General features: G+C 47.1%; 3 protein-coding genes across 3 annotated transcripts; 1 reads left to right on the top strand and 2 right to left on the bottom strand.

Annotated features, from left to right (window-relative positions):
- Nucleotides 1-1,035: 1,035 nt before the first annotated feature.
- LOC128707373 (uncharacterized) lies at nt 1,036-7,772 on the top strand. Its single transcript, XM_053802326.1, has 6 exons — nt 1,036-1,649; nt 2,832-2,941; nt 3,023-3,155; nt 3,241-3,442; nt 3,526-3,744; nt 4,752-7,772. Exons 1-6 carry the CDS (start codon nt 1,036-1,038, stop codon nt 7,770-7,772), a joined length of 4,299 nt encoding a protein of 1,432 aa, XP_053658301.1.
- Nucleotides 7,773-14,786: 7,014 nt separating this feature from the next.
- Nucleotides 14,787-16,927, bottom strand: LOC128707863 (uncharacterized). Its single transcript, XM_053802821.1, has 3 exons — nt 16,746-16,927; nt 15,457-15,914; nt 14,787-15,376 (listed from the first exon to the last, which is right to left on the bottom strand). Exons 1-3 carry the CDS (start codon nt 16,925-16,927, stop codon nt 14,787-14,789), a joined length of 1,230 nt encoding a protein of 409 aa, XP_053658796.1.
- Nucleotides 16,928-20,983: 4,056 nt separating this feature from the next.
- On the bottom strand, nt 20,984-22,146 carry LOC128707414 (zinc transporter ZIP3). The gene is made up of 2 exons (XM_053802366.1): nt 21,650-22,146; nt 20,984-21,587 (listed from the first exon to the last, which is right to left on the bottom strand). The coding sequence occupies exons 1-2, from the start codon at nt 22,144-22,146 to the stop codon at nt 20,984-20,986; spliced, it is 1,101 nt and encodes a 366-aa protein (XP_053658341.1).
- Nucleotides 22,147-26,314: the final 4,168 nt, after the last annotated feature.

Consider the following 26,314-nt stretch of genomic DNA (forward strand, 5'->3'; position numbering starts at 1 on the left):
GCAGAGTGCACGGTGCGAGAAAAAGTCGGAAATGTTTTGTTCCAGTGCCTTCTAGTGCGGGCCCATACGCTATCGCAACCTCTTTTCGATCGCTCTATCCTCCCAAAATCGGACCTGTGAGGGTCGCTGTATATCTGTGCGTTTCTTCCTTCGCAAGCTACAACCATTTTCTGCGTACATCGAGCAGCAACCCACCTCTCACGCATCACGGCCGAATGCAAATCGTGCACAGGAAATCTCGCAATTCCCAGTGGTGGTCCACGGCCGGCCGAAAGCTCTTCCGGAGACGCACCGTCTAAAGGCGTACCGCTTTGTTACTATCAATTTTTCGGGCCACCAACTTTCGGGGTTGTTGTTTTTTTTGCGTGCGTGTGCGTGAGTGCTTCCAACATAATTGGCAATTCGACTATCTCACACTGAAGCTATTGGGGGGAAGCAAACGGGCCACAAGCCAACATGTAATTGTCCAGTGAGATGTGGATGGATCCAGCTGATTCTACCAAGTACGGGGTGCAATACAAGTGCATACGTGCATCCTGTGTGAGCGTATACGTGTGATACCACTAGAGCAGTGATATGAAGAAGAAAAAATAGTTTTATTTCTCGCGTGTGGTTCTCCCGCATTCCCACATTACTACCAACCAGGAAAGAGCAAAAAGGAAAAAGTGTTGTCAAAGCATTTGGTGAAAAAGAAGTGCCTCTCTACTACGGGTTGGCGTTGGGCTTTAGTTCACCCCCTTTTGTCTCCCGTGAATTCAGTGTCTTTCCACATTCGCTAGAGCTTTGATTCGGATCAAGTTTTTTTGGTATCCCCAACCACCCTCCCACCCATAACAGTGGCCATTGTGTGTCCTACTTCGGTCAGTGAAGGTTAATAGTGAAACAAGTGTGCGGAGTGTGTTTCGTGCGTTCATATTTGTGTCTCCGTGTGTGTGTGTGTGCGTGTGTGTATGTGGCCATAAGTAAGAGTGGTCTGGTAGTCTTCCCTTGGGGGCCCAGCAAGCATACGCGTGAAGGTGCAGGCCACGGCAGGAAATGTCTCAGACCAATTCGTTCCAACCGTGGAAACAATCGCTCCCGGTCGGTTTGCCGTCGAACCTTGGCACCTCGGCTATCTTCGGTGGCACCACAGCTGTCAGTGCAGCAGCAGCAGGCTATGGAAAAGTACCAGCACTACTACCACCACAGCAACAACCCACCCCATCACCATCGTCGTCCTCATCGTCATCCACGTCGTCCCTGCACTCCGTTAGCTCGTCAACGCCGGTCTCATCGGGTGCACTAGGTACCGGCACATGCACTCCAATGCACACGTCACAGCTGACGGTCGCGTCACCCGGGACCGGTACCGTATCGTCATCGACTACTGCCGGTGGTGGCACCGATTTTCTCACTCAAATGGCCGTTAACAAGCTGAAGCTGGGCAAGCTCAATGCCAGCTATGAACTGACCGGTGGCACCACCGGTCCAGCATCCCACCCACCGGCTGGAAGTGGTACCGAGATGGATCTGGACCTGAGCGCGGAACACGATCCGAGCGTTGCAGCGATGAAGGCGATGTTGGCTAGTTCACGGTGTCACAATGCGAGCGCCCTTGGGGATCGTGATCGCGAACAGCAGATACAGCAAATATTTGAAAAATCCATCAGGTACCTATATCTCTCTTTACTAATGGAATTTCTTCTCAGTGAGATTATCCTGCGGTGCGCGGTTAAAGAACCCCGCTACCTAGTCCTTGCTTAGTTATTCCGTAGGTTTTCTAATTGGAACTTAGCAGGCCAATCTGTTTTCGCTGGTTCAAACCTGCATAAAGCAGCCAGACATGGCATGCGCACCAAACAGCATCAACTGATCGCACCAATGCACACTCGATGAAACTTTAGCTAGACGTGAAAAACATCAAAATGGCGGAGAGAATAACACTCACCAAAACACCGGAGAAACTCACCCATTATTCATTTTGTGGAAAGGCAGGGGAGTGGATGCCGCCGGTGGGGTATAGCGAGTCCCCATCATCCCCGAAGAAGAAAAACAAATCATCCCCGACACTGCTATTATCGTTATCTGGCCTCGCGTACCTTATCGTTTGATTTTGATTCCAACTTGAGCCTACACTCTGTTTTGGCTTGCCATTTTTGCCTTCTTTTGCTTCTTCTTCTTCTTTGTGTGTGTGTGTTTCGCTCCATTCGGGACGGGGATTATTTGTTTTATTGTTAATGTGGTTCCATGTTCGCCCACCTTTCTCCATCACGGTACTATCGTCTCTGGGGGGAATGCTCTATGCTGATGCGGTGAGAAACATATTTTGGAACGCGGCGTCGCGTGTTTATATCCTCGTTTATGGAGCTTTTGCAAAATTTCTAGATGATCAATAAACGTTTCGTCGCGCACAAAATTTGCGAAAAACAGATCAAACGCAATGTACTAATTGCTACCAATTCGCACCATTAGTGAACCTTTGAATGACTCTTTTATCTCACCCAAAAGCGCCTCCTTTGATTGATGTATCATCGCTAATTAGCAGGTTGCTTATTTTCATACCTTTCCGAAAACGATGAAGTCGCACGCAGGCCAAATTGGTTTTGATGATCTGATCTTCTTAAGTATGATCAGTATCCGTGGCCATAAAACCGAAGCAAAAAAAAAAGTTAAACGATATGGGCATGATGCCAAACTGGATATAGTCACCCCTGTCCGGTTGATGCTCCCCCGGGTCATATCGCACCGCTAATTAACCAATTCAAACGTCATCGATCATGTTTTGTTGTCTGATTTGAGCAAACACAATCAGCTGCTGGGTTGATATCTTTATTGCATTGTGTGTTTTGCAGTGACACCACGAAGAAACAGATTGTGGAAATATTGGAAAAAATATCGACCCTTCGGCCACCGGAGCGATTGCTGCTGTACCTTCGCATGCCTGGCGGTTATCCGGAAACAGGTCTGTTTGTGAATAACCCCCTGTTCCAACTTCATAACCCATTCCCACGTAATACAATTTCCTCCCATTTTCTTACCGTAGATCCTTTGCGCCAGTCACAGAACCCGCTCGGGACGCGGCTAGAGATTAATCACACGATCAACTGGGTCCGGTCGCATCTAGAGCACGACCCGAATGTGTCAATTCCGAAGCAGGAAGTGTACGAAGATTATGTGTAAGTGTGCCAATGTGCAGCAAGCTATCGTTACATACGCACGCAATCAATCACTAACTTAACTCACTAACGCCTCACCGAACAGAGCATACTGCGCCCGGATCAACATAAAGCCACTGTCCACGGCGGATTTCGGCAAGGTGATGAAGCAGGTTTTTCCCGGGATCCGGCCGAGGCGGCTTGGCACGAGAGGACATTCCAGATACTGTTACGCTGCGATGCGCAAGGCCACAAAACTTCCCATCCCGAAGCTTCCCGATCTCACCAGCGCAGCCGGCTCATTTGAGGTAAGATATGCTCTATTTTCTGCCTCAACCTTTCCATCTGTCGCAAGCTGTCAAATGTTTTCCGTCGTTCGCGTTACATACAGAAGCAGTCAAACGAGAGCCAAAGCTTCAGCGAGGAAGAATCCTGGAAGGTGGTAAAGGCGTGGGCCGAAGCGATGCTTCCGTCATGCTTCGGCACGATCAGCGAGCTGGCCAGCTTCATCGCGAAGAACAACCTGAACACACCGTCCGGCATTGGTAGCCGGCAGCAGCTGCACAAGAAGATTCTTCAACGAGAGATGAAGGAAAAGCGAAAGCTATCCGTAAGTACGAACGCTCTCACGAGATCTGACTATCAAGGGGAGATGCAATATATTCCATATTGGAAGCAGGCAGGGCATGAATTTCTGTGTGGCGAGGTTGGCCTTATCGGGCAAAGCACTCCCACTTCGTTTGCAAAGCGTGCGATGACAATCTTAAGCTTGGTGTGGTGTAGCCCTTACGGGCGCATCCAACTGTTGAGTCGCATGAACATTGGCAGCATTGGAGGCAGTTTGTGACAGCGACGTGGCAAACGCGAATCACGCGCACTGAAACGTGACTCCGTTTCAAGTGCGCACCATCCTCAGCTGTTACGGAAACCGAGCAAAAGAGACCGCAAAAGATAGAGGGAATTAGAAGGGCCTTAAGGGGAGATAAGCATTCAGAAACAGAAAAAAGGAAGTTTTAAGATTTTTAAATGAAAATTTCGTATTTTCCACGGATCAAAATGTTTCCATTTATATTATTTTGCTTATTCCAAAGAAGTCATTAAAAAATATACCATCACAGACATTTTACGGGAGTTTCTTTAGAGTGTCGTCGAAACATATTTGCCGCACCTGCTGATATTTCGCTATAGACAAACAAAACTTTAACAATAATTTGAACGTAGATACATGAATGCAGTATTTGTCTTCTCGGATGATCTATTTCGGACAAAATGTTGAACGTAAAGCTTCAAGTATAAAAAGCAATTTTTCAATCAAAATATGTCACAATTTTGCCTATAAATCAACTTTGAATTAATATAAAAATCATGTGATCGAAGTACTTGTGAATAGTGTGAAGCATGTCTGATAAAGATGTCAAGTCAATCGGATCTCATGCCTCCTAGAAATTATGGATACTGATTTGCAAATCGATCTCGCTTGAACGGTTTCAATGGTGTCTTTACCTTACTATACATATCTTATCGGGGCTACTCCTTCTTACTGTTTCTGCTTTTCCTGTGTTTCTTTTCCGTTTTTGTTTTTCTCCCCACGCCCAATCGATATGCAAACTGCTTCAGGCTGTAGCGATGAAGAAACGCCGCAAGAAGCGCAGGAAGACACTGTCAACAAGCATTTGCGATGGACCAGAGTCCCGAAATACCAGCACCCCGGACAGCAGCAAATCAAAGCCGATGGGAGCGTTCGGTGCGGTCGAAACTCAGCCGAGAACCGTAAGTACAAAACAAACACCGCCACAGCAACACCCCACAACGATGGTCGCTTCCTGTAACGGAGCTGCCCAGGGGGCGCCGACGAATCAGCTACTCCAGCACATGATTAAACGTGAGCAGCAGGATTATCTCGATGAGGACAACAACAATACCACCGTCATCGGGAGTGGCAAAATGATGCTACTGCAACGTCAGCAACAGCAGCAGCAGCAACAACAGCAGCATCAAAGTACAAATCTCAACTGTGATACTAGTAATGGTGTCTTGGAGTCGTTGAACAAAGACCTGATGATGGCAGTAGCGGCCAGCGGGTTTCTTCCACCGTCAGCGACCAGTATACCATCAGCAATCGCACACGGCACTCACCCACCGCAACATGTGCAGCAGCAACAACAGTTGATACAACAGCGTCTGCTAGAGGGTGGAATGCGCAGCCCGCAGGATCAACAGTTTCTTCAGAATGTGTACTGCAAAAAGGTACGCCAGGCGCAACAGCTGAAGGCCGTCCAACAACAGCAGCAAGCACAGCAGCAATTGCAGCTGCAGCAACATCAGCAACCATCCGGCGGCCATCCGCAGTCACCGCTGTTCTTTCCCAACCGGCCGACCAGTGTGCAGAAACGGCAGCTTGCGAACAGTGTCGCGTTCGCCGGTAGACAGAAGCGCCTAAAGCTGCTCCAGCAGCGCCAGCAGCGTTCGCTCGAAGCGCAAAACAACAGTGCGCCCCGGTACGACGAACAGGGCAATCTAATACTCATCGAAACGCAAGACCCGACGACCCAGGATGAGTTCATCATACCGCGCGAACGGGTCATCAGTATTTGCAACATGGACAAAAACGCACTCGACGGCTACCTGAACTGTGAGGAGGAAAACTCCCAGGACCAGGACCAAGAGCTGTTGAAGTACTTCCCGGAGGAGGATGGTGCCGGTGGGACAGCGCAACAGCAACTTAACGCTTCGGTCGATAACGATGGACCTTCTTCGGCCAGCTTCGGCACCGGTTTGTTCGATGACGATGAAAAGCTGTTCCAGATACGCATGATTCTCGAAAAGAACCAGAGCAACCAGAACAAACAGCAGCAGATGTTGCAGCAACAGCAACAACAGCAGCAGCAGCAGCAAATGCAGCAAGCACTTGAGTCGCATCTGGCGGCGTACGAGTCAACACCGGGTACGATGACCCAAAGCCACCAGTCGGGTGGAAATATGGGATTGCAGCCGGGATCGGCTGCTGCTTCTTTGGCCGCCCTATCTCAGCGCCATAACACCACCGCTGGTGATCATCCATCGACTACAACCTCCACGACCGTTCACGCACCGGATCAGCAGCAACGGCAGCAGCATAAACACTCCGCTGGAAGCAACACCCATGAGGGTGAAATGATTGCTCAAAATTATGGAACGAATCAAATGAACGGAACGGTCGCACTAAGCGGCACTCAAGCAGCGCAAACATTGCAAAGTCCAACGGCTCGGCGCAAGAACTTTAGCTTCGTACCAATCTCCGAGCAACCGCGTGTCGGTTCGGGCAGCAAACAGCTGGCGGGAGGGGGTAACATAAACCACACACCCACCGCCAGTCCGTTCGTAAGCCCAAGAAGTACACCGATCCACCGGAAAGCTCACAAACCATCGAACGGACTGACGTTGAACTTGGGAGATAACAAGTTCAACAATCAGCCCGGACACCACCAGCAACAGATGTCACTCACCGGCGGACCATACGGCCAGCACCATCAGTCGCAGCAACAGCATCCGCAACGATCTTACTTGAGCGGATATATAAAGAACGAACTGCCCGCATCGGCACCACCGAGTCCTTCGATGATGCAACCGTACCGGTTTGGTGCGATGAGTGGTATAAACTGTGGCATCTCGTCCATGCCGACTACTTTCCAACCGATCTGCAACCCACACGGCAGCCTGTCATCGACCACTTCCGGTGCGGGAGGTGGCCATAATGGGCCGGTATCATCACTCGAGTCTCGATCCAGCAGTGTACCCTTGATTCCAAACTACGACCCATACTGCAACTCCAACTATACGTCCGTCTCACAAACGCCCGTCCCGTCGGAGTACGATGATTTTACCGATACCGGTAACATTCTGGACATGCTGAACGAACAATCGAACCAGCTGACGGCGGCGGTGAAGATCGAAGAATCGGAACTAACCATGCCCGATTTGCTTCCGGAGCAGCTACAACAGCAACAGGAAGATGGAGGGTTTTTTACACGTTCCGCCAACTATAATATCGTATCGCGTTCCGTTCCTTCAACGCCACTGCCGCATCTCGGTGGGTTTAGGGCGAACAGCTCAACCGCCAATGCCGGTGGGTGCATCGGTCCGATGGGTTCCGGTGGTCTCGGTATGGTAGCGACCCGTTCCATGTTCGAGCTACCCAAATCGGTCCCCTCGACACCAATCGCGCTGAACGAGAGCAGCTGCCAGGGTGAATCGATGTTCCAGTACAGCCCGGAAACGTCACGCGATTTCCTCATCAATGGGAACTCCGTCGATCGCAGCAAATCATCTGCCGCTTCGTTCTACTCCCCGGTAAACGGTGCCGGTGGTTCCAGCAGCACAGCAGCCGGTGGAGTTCCCGGAGCGCTTGCAATGTCCACCAAAGCATCGGATACGATTGCCGGTGGTAATCCTGCCGGTGAGCTTGCTACATCGCATCGGACCGGTAGCGGTGGCGGTCCGTGCACGGTACATTCCACATCCGCTGCGACGGCGGACCCGATCGCACCACCGTCTGCCGATCTGGCCAGCGTGCTGTCCGACGGCATCGAGGGCCTTTCGAACGAGCTGGACAGCATGGCGGAATCGATGATCAATTCCGACATCTTGCGGAATCTGTAGAATCAAACAGCGGTAATGCGATTTTCCTCTCCACCCAGGAAGCAACATTGTAGCTACAATGTGGTTAGGTCGGACGGTTTTATTTGTTTGGTAATTTATTCACCACGTGCCGCCATCAACTGCTGGTCGAGATTGTTGTACCGCGTGTGTCTGTATATACGTCGTACATAGTAGCCGATCGTTCATTACCCTTCGATCGTGGATCCGAGGGAGGTGTCGATGGAGGAGGGGCAACAAGGAGGGCACGTAGCGGCATGTATATGGGTCTCGTCCCTTCCTTTTTTTCCTCGCTAATGTCGCGTCGGGTTCGAAGGGGGCTACCATTAATGCACTCAACCCATCAACCCACTCAATGAGTGCTATTTAGCTAGGGAGGTGGTGCATTTACTCGCAACTACGACAGTGTGCAGCATCATCGGAAGTGGTACGCGGGAGGGGGACGTCGTCGGTGGTTCGACGACGCAGGCACCGTACATTCTCCCAACCACACACACACACACGTGCCCGGATGCACATATCACGCCGTCGCCGTTGTGACATTGGCCTTGAAATAGTGCACAGGCACACTTTCCACACTTGCGCACCACATCATTGCGTGTGTGTGTGTGGGGTTCTGCCGGCCGGCGCTGTTACAATCTTTTCATGGCAAAGGGGTGGAAAATTGGAACGCCGGGATCAATGCGAAAGGGACAAGAACACTAATTCGGAGAACAAAGTAGGGTTTATCTTCAGTTTACAATAATTCTGTCTAGATAATGTGTTTCCCTTGCCATTTTCTTTGCAAAGCAAGAGAAATTGGGTAGGTGAACGGTGAATGCCGGAGGGGGTTTTTGGACATTGCACATTGCAGGATGTTATGGCGAGGGCCCCAATTGGTTTGTGCATGACGTGTACCGAGCAGCGAACGTAGAATCGGTACGGAAAACAATTATTTCTTGCCAAAAACCTTTTTCCGGTGCGCGCGTTTGTTAACTATTTTTAATCATTCTACACCGAATAACACACACACAAAAAAGCTGGTGAGCTTGTTTAACGTCAAACTATTTTCTTTGAATAGTCCAGGAATTGTAACGATTATATTTTGAAACATCTTTTGACGCTTATAAACCAAATCCAATGTAAAGTTGCACCAGCAAATAACATCCCGAAGGAATGCCAACAAGTGTATCCACGCCATTTATTGGCAATCGTCCATTGCTACAAAACATTCCAAACCAAACGAGACGCCGTTCCCTAACGCCGGTTGCAAGTGTGCGGTCACTTTGTATGTAAATTAGCGGTGGAAAAATCAATAATTCTCACCACCAATCTCTCTCGATCCCGTCCCGGCCGGCGTTGATTTACGTCGCGGACACTTGAATATGCCGTGGGTCCGTTACGGGTGCAACTCGTACACACGTGCCAGCTGCTAACAGCGCCGAAACGGTTCACAGTGTTGCGACTTGTGTGAAAACTGCAGAACTCAAACGAAACCCATTTTTGCGCAGTTTGATACGCGCGATCGGTTGTGATCGTATGGGAAAGGAGAGTTTCATTCGACCAGCGCTGCTTAATGTTCTGCGACGGCAACTTCCCACCTACGTACGACACTAGTGAGTCACCAGAAAAAGGAAAAGAGACACTTGATGAATACCCACACTCCAACCCACAATAAATAATCGCTATAAAAGCCAGAGCCATAAATGGTTTGCTATTTTGTTTGGCTGCAAGTTGGCAAAGGTCCCCAGGACGGGTCGCTTATCGTTCAGCCGTACATTGTAGCCGTTTGCAGCGTTGCTTCGATACAAGAGGAAGCGTGCAAACTACTGAATTGATAAGAAACTATTGCCAATTCAATGAATTCCCGTGTATTGCGTGAACCTGGCTAGACTTGTGGCGCGGCACAATCGCCAATATGTATGTGGCATGGAAAACTTTCGCACTCAATGTGGCAAGTGGTGCGCGATGTTGTTCAAGTAGTGCTTATCTCCTTTTTTTTTTTTGTTTAGACGCTCTTGCGGTAAGCGTAAGAAGCCCTTTTTTGTTGCTGGAATGTACACCAGACGCTTAGGAAGATTAAAGCAAACTTGTTCGTTTGGTTAGCTCACGTGCGTCAACATATGTGATGCGCCGGTGACGATAGTGCTGTGTACAGGCATTTTCCTTCCCTTACCTTCCCAGACACGATCCAAACCAAGTGATCAATGAATTGGGGTTGATATGCTATCATCAGCGGCTGTTAAGTGATAGCGTTACAGCTGGAACCTCCCCTGCACTAGTTTTTCATCTTCACAGTGGACAAACGCAAACACTCCCCGCATCACAATCCCAACATGGGTGCATTTTCGCCAGCGTCGATGGAAAGCGATGTGCATCCACTGGCGAGTGAGCAAACCCCGACAGCGGCATGATGCAACCGAGTGGGAGAGAAAAGGCCACCCTTGCCCTTGAACGGTATCGCAAGTTCATCGACTTTGCCGGTCGCACACACTGATGCACCAACCATAGTGCAGTGCCGGAGCGTGACAAGCGGGCGGGATCCCGCACCAGTTGTGTAACGAATCTCTAAATTGCGACCAAGCTAGTCCCGTGTATTGTGTACTGTGCGGGAGGGAGGGATATGTGATATATGCGAGCAAAACACTACCATCAACAATTCCGCCGGTATATCTGCTGCATTTCGATGGTATTTGTGTATGTGCATCGCGCGCGCGTCACACAGGAGGTGTGTGCAATTCATCATCTAATGCACAGGTGCTAGACATCGTACGATGTGTTTCATTTGTAACTATTACTATCGATTTCGCGATGGCGTCATGGACGGTGGTGTCCGCACGTCAATGTTGCGTTTGCCGGCCCAGCAAGATCAGAAACCAGAAGTACACCGCGTCTGGTGCAATCGGATGGAAAGGTGCATAATCCATCCCTGCTGCCCGTACCAAGGGAAGCTCCACTATCGGAAACGTTATGTAAATGCACTTGCCGGAGTGCAGTGCCGGTGTTGGAATAGAGGGGAGAGGGGAAGAGGGGTGTTTTGTCAGCGTACACTACCCGCCTGGTAACAGAACCAACGCGGAATAAGTTTGCATCCCTCCGGCGCGGAATGCCGGAACAGGGAACGGGTCCGGCACTATCTATTTTTTCCTCCTGACTCGCGGCCTGTCCAACCACACACTGTTACGTTATTAATTCATAATTTATAGTCAATTTCCAATGCGTGGCATTTGCCTACTTGCCTCATGTTGGTGTGAGTATTGTCCGACTTAAAGAACACGTACACCGTATTGATCGGTTGCGAAGTTTCCGTTCTCTTCCCAGTGCCAACCTCCAAAAAAATCCAGTGTGATAAAGATCGTGTAAACTATTGTAACACCACATCCCCCTTGTTTGTACTGTTCCATCGTAATCTCGGCGTATCCAGCAAGATAAAGCGGCGGGCACGTGGAAATCTATTGGCGTAAAGCTACGAGCGCTATATGGTCAGGTCAGGAGGGCGCAAACCGGTGGCAAATCTAGTGCAGAAGGAAAATCTGTCTGTAAGAATACTAACATACACACCAAACAAACACACACACACACGAAGCGAGCTTTTGGCGATATAGTTAGTGTGGTATAGGAGCGATAGAAGCAAGGAACCAGTTGCACAAATATGAATCAAAAGTAAAAAAAAAAACAACCAACAAACAAAACGATAGGTTTACACATCTCGGACCAAAATTATTTACAATGAATAGGCAAAATTTAACGAAAGTGAGGGAGGTCGAAAACGGTGAAACCAATTATAAACAAAAAAATCAAGTGCTAAAAACCAATTATGAAACAAAAATTAGGAAGAAAACTTTAGGATGAAAACGAAATTTAAACGTTGCTGTACGATTTAGGATGAAAAGAAAAACCCCCCTTTTCGGATGCGGTGCTTCTGGTAATGTTTATCTTTCTTTGTTAACACACACACACACGAACTGGTGCAAATGTTGCACATTAGTACATAGCGAAATGACACTGGAAGGTCGTAACCAGTATACCGATTAATCATGATGATTCAAAATCCCACCAGAGAGCGCGCGCAAGCGGTACACTACGAAATGTCCGGAACTCGGGTTGGAGAGAAGAAAAAAAAAACACAAAAGGATTTAAAATCCCACACCCACATGCTGTGTCGATTTACTAGGTACAATCGCACGTGTCCGCCCGCACGACATATTACTCTACAAATCGATGTGTGTGTGTGTATAAGTAGAAACCCTTAACGTTTGTAGTATGCCATTCACCGGCAAGAGAAAGTCACCCGAGGGGCCACTAAGAGCGGGTGAAAAACAAAAACAAAATCCGGCCGAACCGAAACAGTCGCACCTTCATTGTGCAAACGAAACTGGTTTCCGTTCTCCAGCCAGCCAGCAAAAGCGTACCGCAACAGGGTGATCCTTCGCCTATGCTTTAGTTTTATATTGTACCGAAGGGGCGAGGCGCGCGTGTCAGGTGCAAAAGTCTTGCCCATTACCTACTACTCCTCCCCAACGCGCCGTGCTGCACGCGCATGTTAGGATACGCAAGGGGTGAAAAAAAAGAAACACAGAAAGTGCAAATTAATTGTTAAGTGTTGAGTTGTTGCAGAAAATTAATCCCCGTTACATTTATGTTTGTTTGTTTTGTTTGTTTGCGTAAGGGCCCGAAAAGCAAGGGTGCAGAATGTTTGTATAAGGGAACCTCTCTCGGTACCATCCGTGAGAAAGTGAATCATAAACTGTTTTAGTTGAGGGAAGGAGAGAAGCGAGCAGGCAACGCTTGTCCGAGGGACGATCGATTATTACCAGCCAACTATAGGCATTAGAATTCATGAGCTACAAACTAATCTACTACGAATAACGTACCAACAATCCCTTGCAAAGGAATAGTGTTTTTTTAAAATGATTATTATTATTGATTAGTTATAAAATGTTTGTTAGTTTTGTTACTTTTAAAACGCCGAACAGAGGCGATTATTTTTTTTATTCAGAGTAAATCCAATGTTAATCATTGTACGACGCCGCCGTCTCCATTTGTTGGATTTTAACGAACGCGTCCCGCAGTTGTCACTGGGGCGTGTGTGGTTTTAGGGTACGCGTTTTTGTTATTTGTTTTGTCACAGCGTCGAACAACAACAACAACAAAACTTACAACAATATCAAAGAATCGAACAATTATTAAAGACAACACTGTACAGCGAAGGACCGTGCGCTGTGCGTGTAGCCACGCAACTGCACATTATGTTTAACCGTTCAACTTTGGAAACGGAAACAGCCGGTGCGGGTGGTAGCATAATTTGCATGGTAGTAGCGTAATAGTCCCGGATCGATTTGCAAATCGTTCGACAAACGTAACGTTCAGCTGTAGTTGAGTAATGATGAACAAATTATGGTGAAAAACGAAGAAAAATCACACACACACACACTTATATTCATATGATGGATGTGCCTAAAACAATATACGAACAAGCTACACACATATAGTGGAAACAGTTGTAACTGTGGTGTGTGTTTTTGTGTTTTTTTTTGTGTATGTGTAAGTCATCCGAAATCTTTACACGCACAATATTTGAACCAGCATCACAAGCAGTGGCGGATCTAACGGTGGGCGGATGAAGTCACCACCTACAGCCTCGCCCTGTTGGGGGATCCCGAAAATTCCACCTCTGACGGAAGGCCCTGTGTAAGATGCCTCAAGTTTCTCCATCTATCTACAATATCTTAAATTTTCTTATAGTTCTCCCGTTCCCTCGCCTTCTCAACCTTTTTAAATTAGTTTCCCAACTATGATACCGCCCAGGGCCTCCGAGGGGATTGATCCTCCACTGATCACAAGAAGAATGATCACTGATCACAGACTATTCGTTCTACATCCCGGAGAGGTCGTTGATACTGCGCTAGTGATGACCATTCAAGTCTCTAAGGTTGACAAGTTTGGACGCCAAACAAAAAGATAAAATTGATAAATTAAATCTGTTTAGTCAATGTTGACACTTTGGTAAAAGTTCTGATCGAGACTGGAAATCCTTGGGATATGCTGAGAAAACGTCAACCCTCAAAACATCGAAAATTGGACCAACTTGCAGTACTCAAATTAGTCTTCGAACCACGAACTCCGTAATGAAAATCTCTTAATCGCGTTCAAGAGAAAGTTGTTCAGTTCAGAAAGTTGTTGTCGTACGCCTGTTACCCGACCAGTAATTCCTTCGACGAACATTCGGACGATCGATTCAGAGAACTCCTGCAATAGACGAAGACGTCCGATCTGTGTACGTGTTTATATAGGTGACACACGCAATTTGCTATCAAGGATATCAAACTTCGTACTCGTCAGAGCTTTCCTCACATCCTTTTTTATTCAAAGACCTCGGCGCGCAGTTACGAAGTCCTTGGCATATCAATAAACAATCAATTTCGTTCCAGCGTCAAATACGTACCAGCTATAGCTATCACACCTATGCAGTTTAACACTCATGTTCCGGAAGAAGCAATCGATCAACACCATATCAGCTTGCGGAGGTATCCGACAGGATTCATCTTACGGATCTCTCCATACTGAAGACTACACTAGACGAAAGATGTCCAGCTGTATCACACAAGTTCCTTGTCCATAAATTTACATGATCACCGGTAAGTCTAGTCTATTTCACGTTTATGTTTGTGATTTGACCGACCTTCGCGACTGCTAGCTAGTATAGTCGATTATTGTGTGACTCTTGACTTCACGCAGACTTGAATTGTGCAATCGCGAGTTTACTACGGGACCGACCACCTGTTGGAGGAAATTCTCGTCCAATGCAAGCTGATATTCTTCACAAGGTGCATTTCTTCAGAATTCTTCAGAATAAAAGGTGTTATTCTTTACACGCAACAGTACACTGAGATAAAAAAAAATCATCATCTATAAGCAGAGTTTTATTTACCTTCTATATCACTTACTTCGAGCTTATGGAATAAGTTAATCATTTCACGGGAGTGCTCCCATTGGCCTTCTGGTTCAATAAATAAACGACACTACAGTGCAACGCACCTACGAACCGTCATCCGCTAACTTTAGCCGTTTTGCTATCCTTGAGATTTCATTGTCCAACGACTTGTCCTTCAGTTCGCACACGTAGCTATACTGTGCCGAGCAGTCCTCACCACGATACCCGTACGTGTACAGCGCCGAATTGTAACTCAACCGAAGACAACGTCCATTGCCGGTGATCTCCAATGTCGGTTGTTTGTTTGCCGCATTGTTAACAATCTTCGTATTTCCGGCGGCATCTGTACCGTTGCCTACGGTAGTCGGCTTCGGTGGTGCCGTTCCTTTCCCCGGCTTCGATGCGGTGGTGATCGTGCTAAGGTTCGTGTTCGGATTAACCGGTTTGGCCGAGTTTGCCCAAATCCACAGCAGCCCGGGGTTGAGCCCACCGAGCCAAAAGTCTTTGCCACGGTTGACCGGGTTGTTTAGGATGTACGCAACGACGTCCTGAAATTCGGCCACCGTTTCAAACTCGGCCAGATGTGCACCGTACGATTTGCACATCGTGCTGGCGGACTTCCAGTTTAGGCCACGCTCTATGTCGAAGTGATAGCAGCGATCGTGCACCTGCGTGAAGTTCTGCGGGCAGGGTTCTGTGAAGAGAAAGGGCATCCAAAGGTTTGAGGTATTAGCAACCTACACCAACAAACCAATGCAGTAATCACTCCGTTACCCTGTTTCTGGCTGTTGCCCGCCATCAGGAAGTAAATGATCTGTTCTGCCCGCCGCAACCGATTCTCCATGTAATCCACCCTGTACACCAGCTTCTCGATCGCCCCCAGCAGGTACAGATCCGTCTCGGACACCTCGCGCGGCGAGGCCAGCAGTTCGGTCGGACTAGCGCCACCGAACGTTTGGCGCATCGGTGTGAACGTTGCACCGTGATTCGAGGCACCGTTCAGCTGGTTGTCACCGTACAGCCCACCAGCACCGGTGCTGGCAATGACTTTCCCCACCGGCGGTGCCGGCACACGGTGCGTGTGATGCTGTGGGTCGTGCTCGAGCGCCTCACCGATGCGTTTGTTGATGTAGAAACTGGAGGTGGGAATGTACTTTGGGGCCGGTGCCGCCACGACGGTTGCTTGCATTACCCGACTTTCCCTCGGTGCGCTCGGGGAGCTGTGGTTCAATCTGCCGGATAAATGGGGAAGGGGAAAAGGCACACAAAAGTATGATCAAACGGGGGTACGCACGCATCCACATCGGTACACCGATCGATGATCGCGGTTGCAATCGGCGATCGTGCGCATTGCTTTCTACTGCTGTGGAGATTGCTTCTCCTTGCCTTGTTTTTACGATTGCAGATGAGGGTGATGCCTCCTTGTCAACGCGAAACTATAATTAGTGATGGGTTGACTAATGTGCCTAGTTCAAGGATTTACGCAGTTAAAAAACCTATAATTTCCTTTAAACATTTAAGTACACCAAAGTTTCTAAATGATATTTTAAAAGTCCCATTATTTATGATATCTATTTGTTGGTCTTACGATTAGTAGAGGCATATGTTTTTAGTACGTATAGCCTGTAAACAGTTGTTAGTTTTTGCTGTTTCTATTAAACACAAAAGCAAACATAAATATTATTAAATTGGACACTGAGCTACGTTCTGGACGGTCTTTTATTACTACATCCCCAGGAGGCCCGTCAATCAATTCCGAGAGTAACGCTGTGTTCGATTCGATGTTTACCAAACAGATAAGCGATAATTACTCGTTTATTAGACTTTTAAATAGCCAACTAAAAACACGACATTGAAACCAATTCACACAGTCCATTGCACCCACCGGGCATGAACGCACTTCCCACTGCCCACGGTCGTGTGTATATATTTGGCTGAGCTCAATTTTCATCCGGCTACAGTTCCATTTTGCTGCTGCTGCACAGCGCGCACGATCACTTCCGGCTCATTGCGGGGTGAAATGGGCGCACGTTCGGCGTGCGTTAGCTCGTAATTGTGCTCACCCGACGGTATACTCCTCCAGCAGGCACGACCACAGCCCATCGGACTCCGCACCATCCGTCCAGTGGTGTGCCCCCAGCCGGACGAACGATTTCTTGCCGCCGCTCTCCACCACATAGATGCCGGCGATGCCACTAACCGTCACACCCGCTGCCACCAGCAGAATAATGCCGTAGTACCTCATCGTCACTATCGGATCGCTTGCAGACACTCGCGCACAACGCCCAACTTTTGGCTTCCAACACCCCGGAAGGGTGTTTGTTCTTGCTTTCGCCGATGGCACACACCGATCACCGACGCAAACGCGCGCCACAACCACAACACGTACGCGTTGCGTCACGGTTTCCGTTTTCTTCAAATCAGTTTCACTTTCAACCACTTCATCACCGGGTGCGGACCGTCTCAGACATGGAGGCGACGCGTAAATGGCATTATCTAACGCGTAGATTGCGGAATGTACGCTGGCATAATGTGCTTTCGGACACCGAACCGGAACAGCAGCCGTGCGGCGTGCGAGAATCGATCACAGCACGATCAAGACAAGTGGTTCTGCCGCTTTTTGGATCGACAGGATCGACACCTTTCCAATATGGCGTGTAGTATCACTGCTAAACGGGTCCGATCGACGATCGCGATCATTCAATTGCGCTACAGGGTGTAGCAAGAAACAAAAATCAATATCCCGAACTATCGGTGGCGAGATCGCGATCCGCACGCTTCTGCGGTCGTTTACACAATGTCAGCCACGGTCGAATCATGCCGTACCATGGCAAAGAGCAATCCGCAACCACCAGCAAAACCCAGCACCCAGGGTTCGGGGACGGGGACCTCAGTGGTACCCGCGTGTGTGTGTTTGTTTTTTTTTATCATCCAAAGCTTTTTGGATGCAGTGACGCTATACAGGGAGGGGGTGGGGGGATGACTTTCTACATCCGTTTCGCATTCGATCAAGTGTGAGGCAACAAGGAGCGTCAGCCTCGTAGCAGGCGGGTACCCCACGGGCACGGGTGGGAAGAGATCGTTCGTGTCAACAGCATGGCGGGATGGCGGGGATAGTGGATTTCCCATACCCGCGGCCACAAGAGCCCTGCGGACCGGTGGTAGGGCGTTTAATTTTTCGCGCTCTTCGGGATGATTGTGTGCTGGGGGACACACCCGAGAGACCGTTACACAGTGGGGCCGGTTTCTGTTCGAAGATGGACAAAAGATGAATTTGTTGATTGCTATTTAAATCATTTCATCACTTATCGGAGTCATTGGCGGATCTGATCTGTTCAGAGTACATGCAGGATGAATTGTTACTTCTTTGATGGGGAAGCGTAACACGTTCAATGATCTTTGATGTTTTTAAAGTGTTGTTGGTAATGCATTCTTGGCAACAAAAACGCACGTAGATCCGTAAGACGTTTATGTGTCGAAATTCGGTACATTAAACAGTAGAACTTGTATCGACTTTCATCTGGTTAGTGTGTCGTCGCACCTTTAAAGTGTAATCCAAGATTTTACTTATCTAGAAGTCAAACTCTAGGTGTCAAAGATTGACATGGCGTGGACATGACCAGCAGAATGCTCATTTATTCGATTTTCAGACGAAGACCCTTAACCATGTTAACCACGACGAAGACACGTTTAGAACTCTTGAACTGGTTGAGTCAATGGATTCACAAGTTTCTCAATTTTTAATGCTTTTCTGAAACTTATTCATCTGCCAACAGTGCTCAGAAGAATGTTCGACCTTCATATGCAAGGAAGGAGATTGTAGGAAACTAAGAGGAAAAATTTATTCACGTAATCGAGATCGTCAGAAACGACTTATTATTCAATTGGCTGATGACGCCGCTTAACCATTTAAAGGATCTTAAGACACTTTCGCTACTACGGACAGATGCTTTCAGAACTTTCATCTGAAATTATTCAATTCACTCAATTATTCGATTGTGTGACAAAGTCCCTTTATCCATTAGACATGTTTATCACTTCAGTGGAAGCACTGGACAAGATATTTGCGGAGTTTTCATTAAACTTGATACAGCACTGTAATTGATGCGTCAAAATGCATGACCAACAAATCTGAGTAAAGATTTGTTTTATTTAAAATCATATTTTGAAACTCCTTCATCTGGCAACAGGGATCAGAAAAAGAGCTTGTTATGTAAGTATGGACATTATAGGAACCTAAGAATACGATGAGCTTGATCAGCATAGACAAGCAGAATTTAACGATACAGAAGTTATCGTCAGGAATACCCGATTATTCAACGACAGATGAAGACTCTTTACCAAATAGACGAGTGTATGACTCTCCTGCATCTACTACAGGATATTTGCAGATCTATCCTTGGAAACACGGTCGATTTGCAGGCAAAGCCCTTTAACCAACTGGACGCATTTAGGACTCTAGTATGCAGAATGCGATATTTGCAGGACAAGATATTTGCTGAGATATAAGGAAATTTTAATTGTAAACCGTAATTGATGTGCTATAATTTAATTATTTGTTTAGTGAGCAACTTTAAAATTCAGTACCAAAGCCAAATCCCGCAAAGAGAAGTTACTGATGCAGCACTCGAAACCACTATCTTTTGCACAGTGAAAGTTTATTTTTAGAAAGAAGATTCTTTTAACTGATAATCTAATCGATAGCAGCGTACAACTTCCAACAAGTCTTAAAATGTTGTAAAATTCTAGCGCTTATCACACAAACGCTGATAAGAGGCACCGTTCATGGAATCGTACGATCATAATCTTGAGGTCATCGAAACTTCTAGTTTAAGTTCTTTGCTATTTTTTTTGTTTGTTATACTACAGAGTACGCTTAACGTAAAAACCTCACCTATTACCGTACCGATCAATAATCGGTGGCCGGTAATCTTAACGATCGTTCGGCACGGTTGCAACGGTCGCCAAGATTACAGTTTTGCTTCCGATGATATTTATATACATATATATTTGCTCTCAACATTATAAACTTTCCATTTATTCCATTTGAGGTCTTTCAATTTGAGACCCCGTGACCTATATCAGATTTTAGGGTTTTATGACCCTTGAACCACTTTTCGAGGTAAACCATAAAGCTAACCTTCCGTGGTTCCCGGCGGTGTACAAAATTGACCACCCGCATCCAATGTCACGTTCCCACCGTGCGCCCAATGCCGGTGGTTTCCCATTTATGTGTATGTGCTGTTTGTTTTTTTTTTCTTCTTTGCTTTCGAAAGTAGCAGCGAAATGAGCCACAAGCGCGAACTCGGCTAGGCACCGGATTTACCGGAACGGACAGACAAGAAAGGCGATACGAAAATTTGCATCACGATCGCCAATATCGCCGCAGCCGTTCCGATCGCCGAAGGTGTGTGTGCGCCTCCATATATATTGCGTATCGCCATTTTTGCGTCTCCCGTTTCGTCTTCTCTTCGATCAATGGTGCAAAATCGCATTTATGGCGGGCGTGAAGGTTACCCGAACATTTCTTTGACGCCAGCAAGCAAGCGGTTGTTTTTTTTTTTGCACGCTTTATTCTCATTCAACTTTTACATCATATTTGCATTTCTCTTTGTGTGTGCGCGATGCTGTACGGGCATTACTTTTGCTGACCGCGAAGCTTTTGCGACCTGTGATCATGGTTTTGTTTAGTTTTTTCCACCGGTTGATCACATGTTTTGTTGTACACTTTCGCTCCCAAGGACACCCTCAAAACGATCGGAATAACCCGGATTTTTTTTTATCTAATTTTACTAAAAAAAGCTTATGAATTTTTAAGTAAAAACCAAACCGGCTTGAATGTAGTTGATCCGGTTCGGGGACACGTGTTAAAGTGGGTCAAGCGATCGATGGGTAGGCTAATATTGATTGCCCGTCGTAAAAATAAATGCCCAGCGCTTCCCGAAACAGTCGCCCATCGGTGGCGGTGTACATTAATTTTCCGTTCCCCTTTTTCATGCGCGATCAAAAGTGCAAAATGGCACCTTCATAATTTTATTATTCAAAGATTCTTAAAACTGTTGCATATTAATAAACTACGAGCTATACTACAGCGTAAAATTATTGATTGTATCCTTTTTTGTACACCTTCTCATTTGTAAAATGTTTAAAAACTATTAAAGTATGTTTGGCACACATGGTGATCATACGGATTGTGAGCTGCTTCTTCTCTTAAAATGTTTTAAAATAATACATTCGCTACACCTAGGAACTACGATTCAAGACATATCACACCCCACACTCTCACTTTCTGATTCTTCCCTTACTCGTCAGTAAGCACTAAGCTCAGCACGGACATGAGCGTAAATCCTAACGCGACAGCAATGAACTGTATCGGTCCGATACCTCTCGTGTGTCGAAAACGTTTCGCCCGTTCCCGAGGTAGAACTTCACTTACGGTCACGTACAGCAGTGTTCCACCGGCCAGCCCCTGCAGAATGGGCATGATCAGGTTGGTAAGCGTTTCGTTCAGCCCATCCAACCCCATGCCAACGCCGATACCGGCCACCGAGCCGAGGGAAAACGTTAACACCTGCAGCACGTGGGAGCAGCGTTGCCGCGCATTGTAAGTGCACAGCTCCACGCCAAGAGCGAAGCCCACCACGAACTTGTGCGCACTGACCGCACCGAGCAGCAGCAGTACTTTGGGGCCTGAATTTTGTACCCCGATTGCCAGCCCTTCGAGCAGCGAGTGCATACAGAGGGCTAGCAATAGCCCAAACACACCGGTAAGCTGCATTTCGGCCGCATTCGTGGTCTGTCTCTGCAGTGGCTGACCGCTGATGGATGACCGGCGCGATAGATTACCGGCAAAACCAACCGCACTCTCCAACGATCGGTGGGTAAGAATGTTTTCCGGATCATTTCTGCAATAGATTAAATGACAAATTGCATTACAGCCAAGCAATGGTTCGAACCTTCAACTTACTCTTGCTGTCCGAGGAGTGATTTGGTTTCTTCGTTTGCACCGTACCGACGCTCTCTGCGACTGGAAGTGCTTGCCGCATCGGAATCGTCACCCACGCTACAGGCTCGTTGCCGGTGCTCGGATGCTCCTGCCCCTTCACCGTGATCGTGTGCACCAATTCCGCAGAACACCATCAACTCGTCAATGGCGTACATGAAGAAAAACCCGCCACAGAACACAATCTCGGCAAACTCACCGAGCGCACCACGTATTTCCGGCAGCATATGAACGATGGCCGTAGCCAGCAGAACGCCCGCTCCGAAACACAACAGAAACGACAGTGTGCACGGGTACCGTTCGCGGTTACGCTGGGAAATGTAGATCGGCAGCAAACCGCACAAAAAGCTACCAAATCCAAGGACTACGATCGCCAGCAGCTTTGCCTCATTTTGGGTTATTTTGTCCACCGGCACGGTTGCATTCCTGCCAACCGTTGCCAGACTTTCGGCGGATTCCATATTGGGAGCGTTCTCGGATTGATGCGGGACAGTTTGGAGCTTCCTCTTTCGCACACCGGTGTTGTACGTTGTCTGATCAGTAAGCGACACGGTTGTGTTTAGGCCCTGTTCGTTCTTATCTTCCCTCGCAGCGCATTTCGGTTTGCAAATACGTTAAGACGCTGCGTTTCTGCTGCTGGAACGTAGAAAAGAGATAGTTTAGTACGGCAAATAGTTAGTTATCTTCAATTCGCCCGGTCGCCGGTCGTGCCCTAAGTGCAGCGGCAAAGGAGGTCAATGTTTATGAACATTACATAAGGTAATAAAATATTTCCTGCGCACAACACGCGGGCACAGAGAGATTAACGCACGCTTCAACCAGCATGATATGATAAGATTCACGGAATAATTATGCGAGTTTCGGTGATTATTTCATGAACAAAACGGTTGACGTTCTTAGCATCATCAAACTTTTTTTTAATGTTTCGTATTTACTGCGGCACGTAAATTCAATTTTTTCGTGTAATTCAAGTAAATTTTCGTGTCCTTCTATCCACGATAACAAGTTTCTTCGAACGTTATCCATTCGCACACGTTTTGCAGTGGAGCAAACAATTCAAAAAGCACAGCATACGGGTCACTGTTTACACAACTGTTTAGCGCCCGTGAGCCGAACAACAACACTGAACACTGATTCACTGTTCGCGGATGGAGAACTACTTTCGGTTAAATTAGCGACCCACGACCACGGCCCGGAACGCTTTTTATCAGCCAAGTGCGTTTTTGCACGCTTAGTTTTTTGTGGTGTAATTCGAAATGTGCCTCAAGTAAATTACTCATTCACAAACGATCACTGCGATGTAATCGTTTGCAGCTTGCAATGAGTCACCCTGTGCTGTTGCGATACGTCAAACCCACACGCACACTACTGCAATGGCCAATCATATGGGCTTTGTTTATTATGCCCTTGTGGGGTAAAAATTCACTCATTTTCGGTTTGCTTCAGTTTTAACTAACTTTCATTTCGTAAAATTTGTAACGAAACACTTCAAAAAGGTTTAGATGAAAAACGTATTCCAACTGGCACATATTGGTAACTCCAAAATTCTAATACTTATAACGTTTTACGAACACTTTTCTGTTTTTATACCCGTATCGTTTTACGCAAGATTTTAATGCTTACTCTTCCTTCCAGGAAGACCTTCTGCAAGGTCCGGTAGCTGCGACAGGTATGGCTAGGTTTTACCTGATTACTTGCTAAGAAGCGCTCCCTACGATGTCCAACCAGAACAACCGCGAAAACGGCACGTTTGGACGCGAGACAAACAACAACAAAAGCTACACGCAGCAGCAGCAGTGCGTAGCAGCTCAACCGACACGCCTGCACTAACACCATCACAATCACCGCCTGGACGCACCTAAAGCTCGGTTCCGACACACGATTATGTGTCACACAGGCGGAAAGTAATGGCTTGCTTGCTTTTTTGAAACATTTCAACTTCCTGACAGTATGGTATCAACAGAAATGAACTCCCTCGTTTTATCGCGATTCGAACCCCTTTTTGATTAAAAACAATGAACCTTCTTTCCATGAAAAGCGGTATATTTGCAGTCATGTTTGATTGATTTATGCCTGCCTGTTGGGTAAATAGTTCTTTACCCTTTCTTTCCAATGTTTGCCCACTTCTGACTGATGGAATCAATCCATAAAGTTGAAATACTATCGGTGCCATTCGCAACGCCGTACTACCCCACCGGCTGCACTACAATTGCCAATTATTAACCCGTCAACACGTTGTACAGAATTAAATACTTTTTTGGGCTACAGTAAACATTTCCCCCTGTTCTTACAGTTCTTGTTGCAAAACGGCCCACCTGTCTGCGATAACTGGCCAGTCAGCCTGAAATGGTCTGGCGTTGTTTTTGAATGTTGTATTATTTCGATGTTACTATAACAACTTTTCTTTGCGGGTATCAACTAACTAACGCCAGCGTAATTGTTACGCTGGCAAAGGAGCTTGGAGATTGGTTGGCATACAGAAAGCAGTTTTCCTATGTCATGGTCGTGTCTATGTTAAAACCTTGGTATACTTCCTGGCAAGCTATGCTGAATACGCCAATAACGGCTCATCAATCTGATTGAATAAAAAAATTGCAATAACTCGTTTAATTCACGCGCAAAGACTTTCCTACCACGGTTCCACTCGAGGAAAGGAATTCCTTTTCTGTTGCCACCGTTGCCATCTTTATCTAATTAAGCACTTTAATTGACCCATCGTTTCGATATCGTACGCGTGCATCATCAACCGTCGCAAATTGTACATCAAAACAAACCTCCGACCTAACTGGAACACAACAATCTGAGTTAATGGGTCCGTTTAGCGGGTTCAACCTTTCCTGGCACATGGTAAAAATGGTGTAACATGCAACACGTTACATTCGTGCCAGAGCGAACAAAAGAAAAAACGCTGGAAACCAATCGAAAAACAACCGTGGCAGGATTCCATTACAACTGGTATCATAGTTTACCTTAGCCACGACGGAGCCACACAGCAATTCTTCATTCGCAGCTTTATCGCGTCGTACAATCGCCATTTCACCGGGACCTTTCGCTTACGTTCTTTGTTAATTCTCGATAATAGAATGATGAACGATGGTTACTATTTCATGCTTTCGTTTCGATTCGAATGCAAAGAATGAAGACACGAGTGCCCCGAAGCAGGTCAGTAAAACTCAAATATATGACCAAATTAGTGTATGCACGGTGGAGGCAATGTCGTGACTAACGATGATTCATAAACTTCCACCTGATTCGTACAAAACATAAAATGATCCTTTTTAGATTTGTAGAAAAATATTTAAACTACAATGTGTAGTAAATTCGTACATGCGCCGACATTTTACACACAAAAACACGCAAAACTTGTCTTGTAGTCATCTGTATACTAAGATCCTCATCGGAGACCACCATATTCCAGTGCATACAGTCACAGCGACCCATACGAGGCCAACCCGAGAATAGAAGGATATTTTTGGCCGCACGACATCTTCGTGTGGTGAACTTTTTGATAGCCTAACTTTTCGAAACTGTTCCGTACGTGCGACCGACCCCAAAAAAATGGCCAATTTATTATCAGTTTTCTGTGGGGTTAAAGGCATCAAAGGAAAACCCCGAAACATGCTTTACTATACGATTCGATTTGTTGCAAAGTAGTGCTGTGGGGAACTCGGTTGATCCATTTGGCTACCACACTTCCTAAAGGTGGTCCCGATCTTGAAGACCTTAATGTCGTAATCAAAAAACGAATGATTCGTTTGTGACTGTGGGGCAGTAATGTTTTTTTTTACTATTAACAATTCCAGCTGGGACAGTTCGGTGGCAGCAGGTGCTGCCTACCGGAACTGGAACGCTACCTAGTACGTACCCAACAGTGGCGTAACGAAAGCCCGTTCCACACCCGGCCCGTGACATCGTTGGTTTGGTTTTACTTCGCGCAAAAAAAGGGCAGCAGACAGTGCCCAAAAGTTCTGAAGTTATGCCTCTTTCCACACCGTGATATGGAGAGAACTTTACGCGAAAAACTTTTTCCCGCGCAATCGTGTACACGGTGGTATCCATTGGTGAAAGAGACGACGTCACCCGAGTCGGCGAAACGTTGTTGAACAACGGTACACTGAATGAGCGGAAGCACAAGGGTGCCGCTTTCGCAAACTCTAGCCCTACTGCCGGTACTATAGGTAGAGCGAACCACCGACTGACAGGAGCGGGCCCCCAAACAACTAGCGGGCGAAGACTGCAAACGACGGAGTAGGGATGTTCGTCCTTTCGGTGACGAGCCCACTAACGGTGGCTTCGCCCATCGGTGCCTGCTATTTTTAGTATCCTACCGAGCGACGGTACGGCTCAGTCACCTCCGAACGACGATCCTGCACGGACATGGATCGCGCACCAAACCGCGCTTAATCGTTTCAGCTGCCACTACACCAACACACTATCACCGCTACCTGTCACACGACAAGATTCAGCAAAGTGCAGCATGTGCAGGCACACAAAACACACACACACCGGCCTACTGTGTTCATTAGTTTAACCTACTTCGATTGCATTTGAACGTGGTGCGCGGGATTTCGAAGGTGTGCAAATGGTGTACACAAATGTTCGGCAAACGGCAGCACGTTAGCAGTGTTA

This window comes from Anopheles marshallii, chromosome 2 (genome assembly GCF_943734725.1).
Source record: "Anopheles marshallii chromosome 2, idAnoMarsDA_429_01, whole genome shotgun sequence".
Taxonomy (NCBI): Eukaryota; Metazoa; Arthropoda; class Insecta; order Diptera; family Culicidae; genus Anopheles; species Anopheles marshallii.

What these genes read in the sequence shown, in the direction of transcription:
- LOC128707373 (XM_053802326.1), top strand. Translation starts at nt 1,036, where the DNA reads ATGTCTCAGACCAATTCGTTCCAACCGTGGAAACAATCGCTCCCGGTC. An exon ending in ATATTTGAAAAATCCATCAG is followed by an intron (nt 1,650 to 2,831) that starts GTACCTATATCT and finishes TGTGTTTTGCAG; the next exon opens with TGACACCACGAAGAAACAGA. An exon ending in GAAGTGTACGAAGATTATGT is followed by an intron (nt 3,156 to 3,240) that starts GTAAGTGTGCCA and finishes CTCACCGAACAG; the next exon opens with AGCATACTGCGCCCGGATCA.
- LOC128707863 (XM_053802821.1), bottom strand. Translation starts at nt 16,927, where the DNA reads ATGAGGTACTACGGCATTATTCTGCTGGTGGCAGCGGGTGTGACGGTT. An exon ending in CTGGAGGAGTATACCGTCGG is followed by an intron (nt 15,915 to 16,745) that starts GTGAGCACAATT and finishes TTTATCCGGCAG; the next exon opens with ATTGAACCACAGCTCCCCGA. An exon ending in GGGCAACAGCCAGAAACAGG is followed by an intron (nt 15,377 to 15,456) that starts GTAACGGAGTGA and finishes TTCTCTTCACAG; the next exon opens with AACCCTGCCCGCAGAACTTC.
- LOC128707414 (XM_053802366.1), bottom strand. Translation starts at nt 22,146, where the DNA reads ATGGAATCCGCCGAAAGTCTGGCAACGGTTGGCAGGAATGCAACCGTG. An exon ending in TCACTCCTCGGACAGCAAGA is followed by an intron (nt 21,588 to 21,649) that starts GTAAGTTGAAGG and finishes AATCTATTGCAG; the next exon opens with AAATGATCCGGAAAACATTC.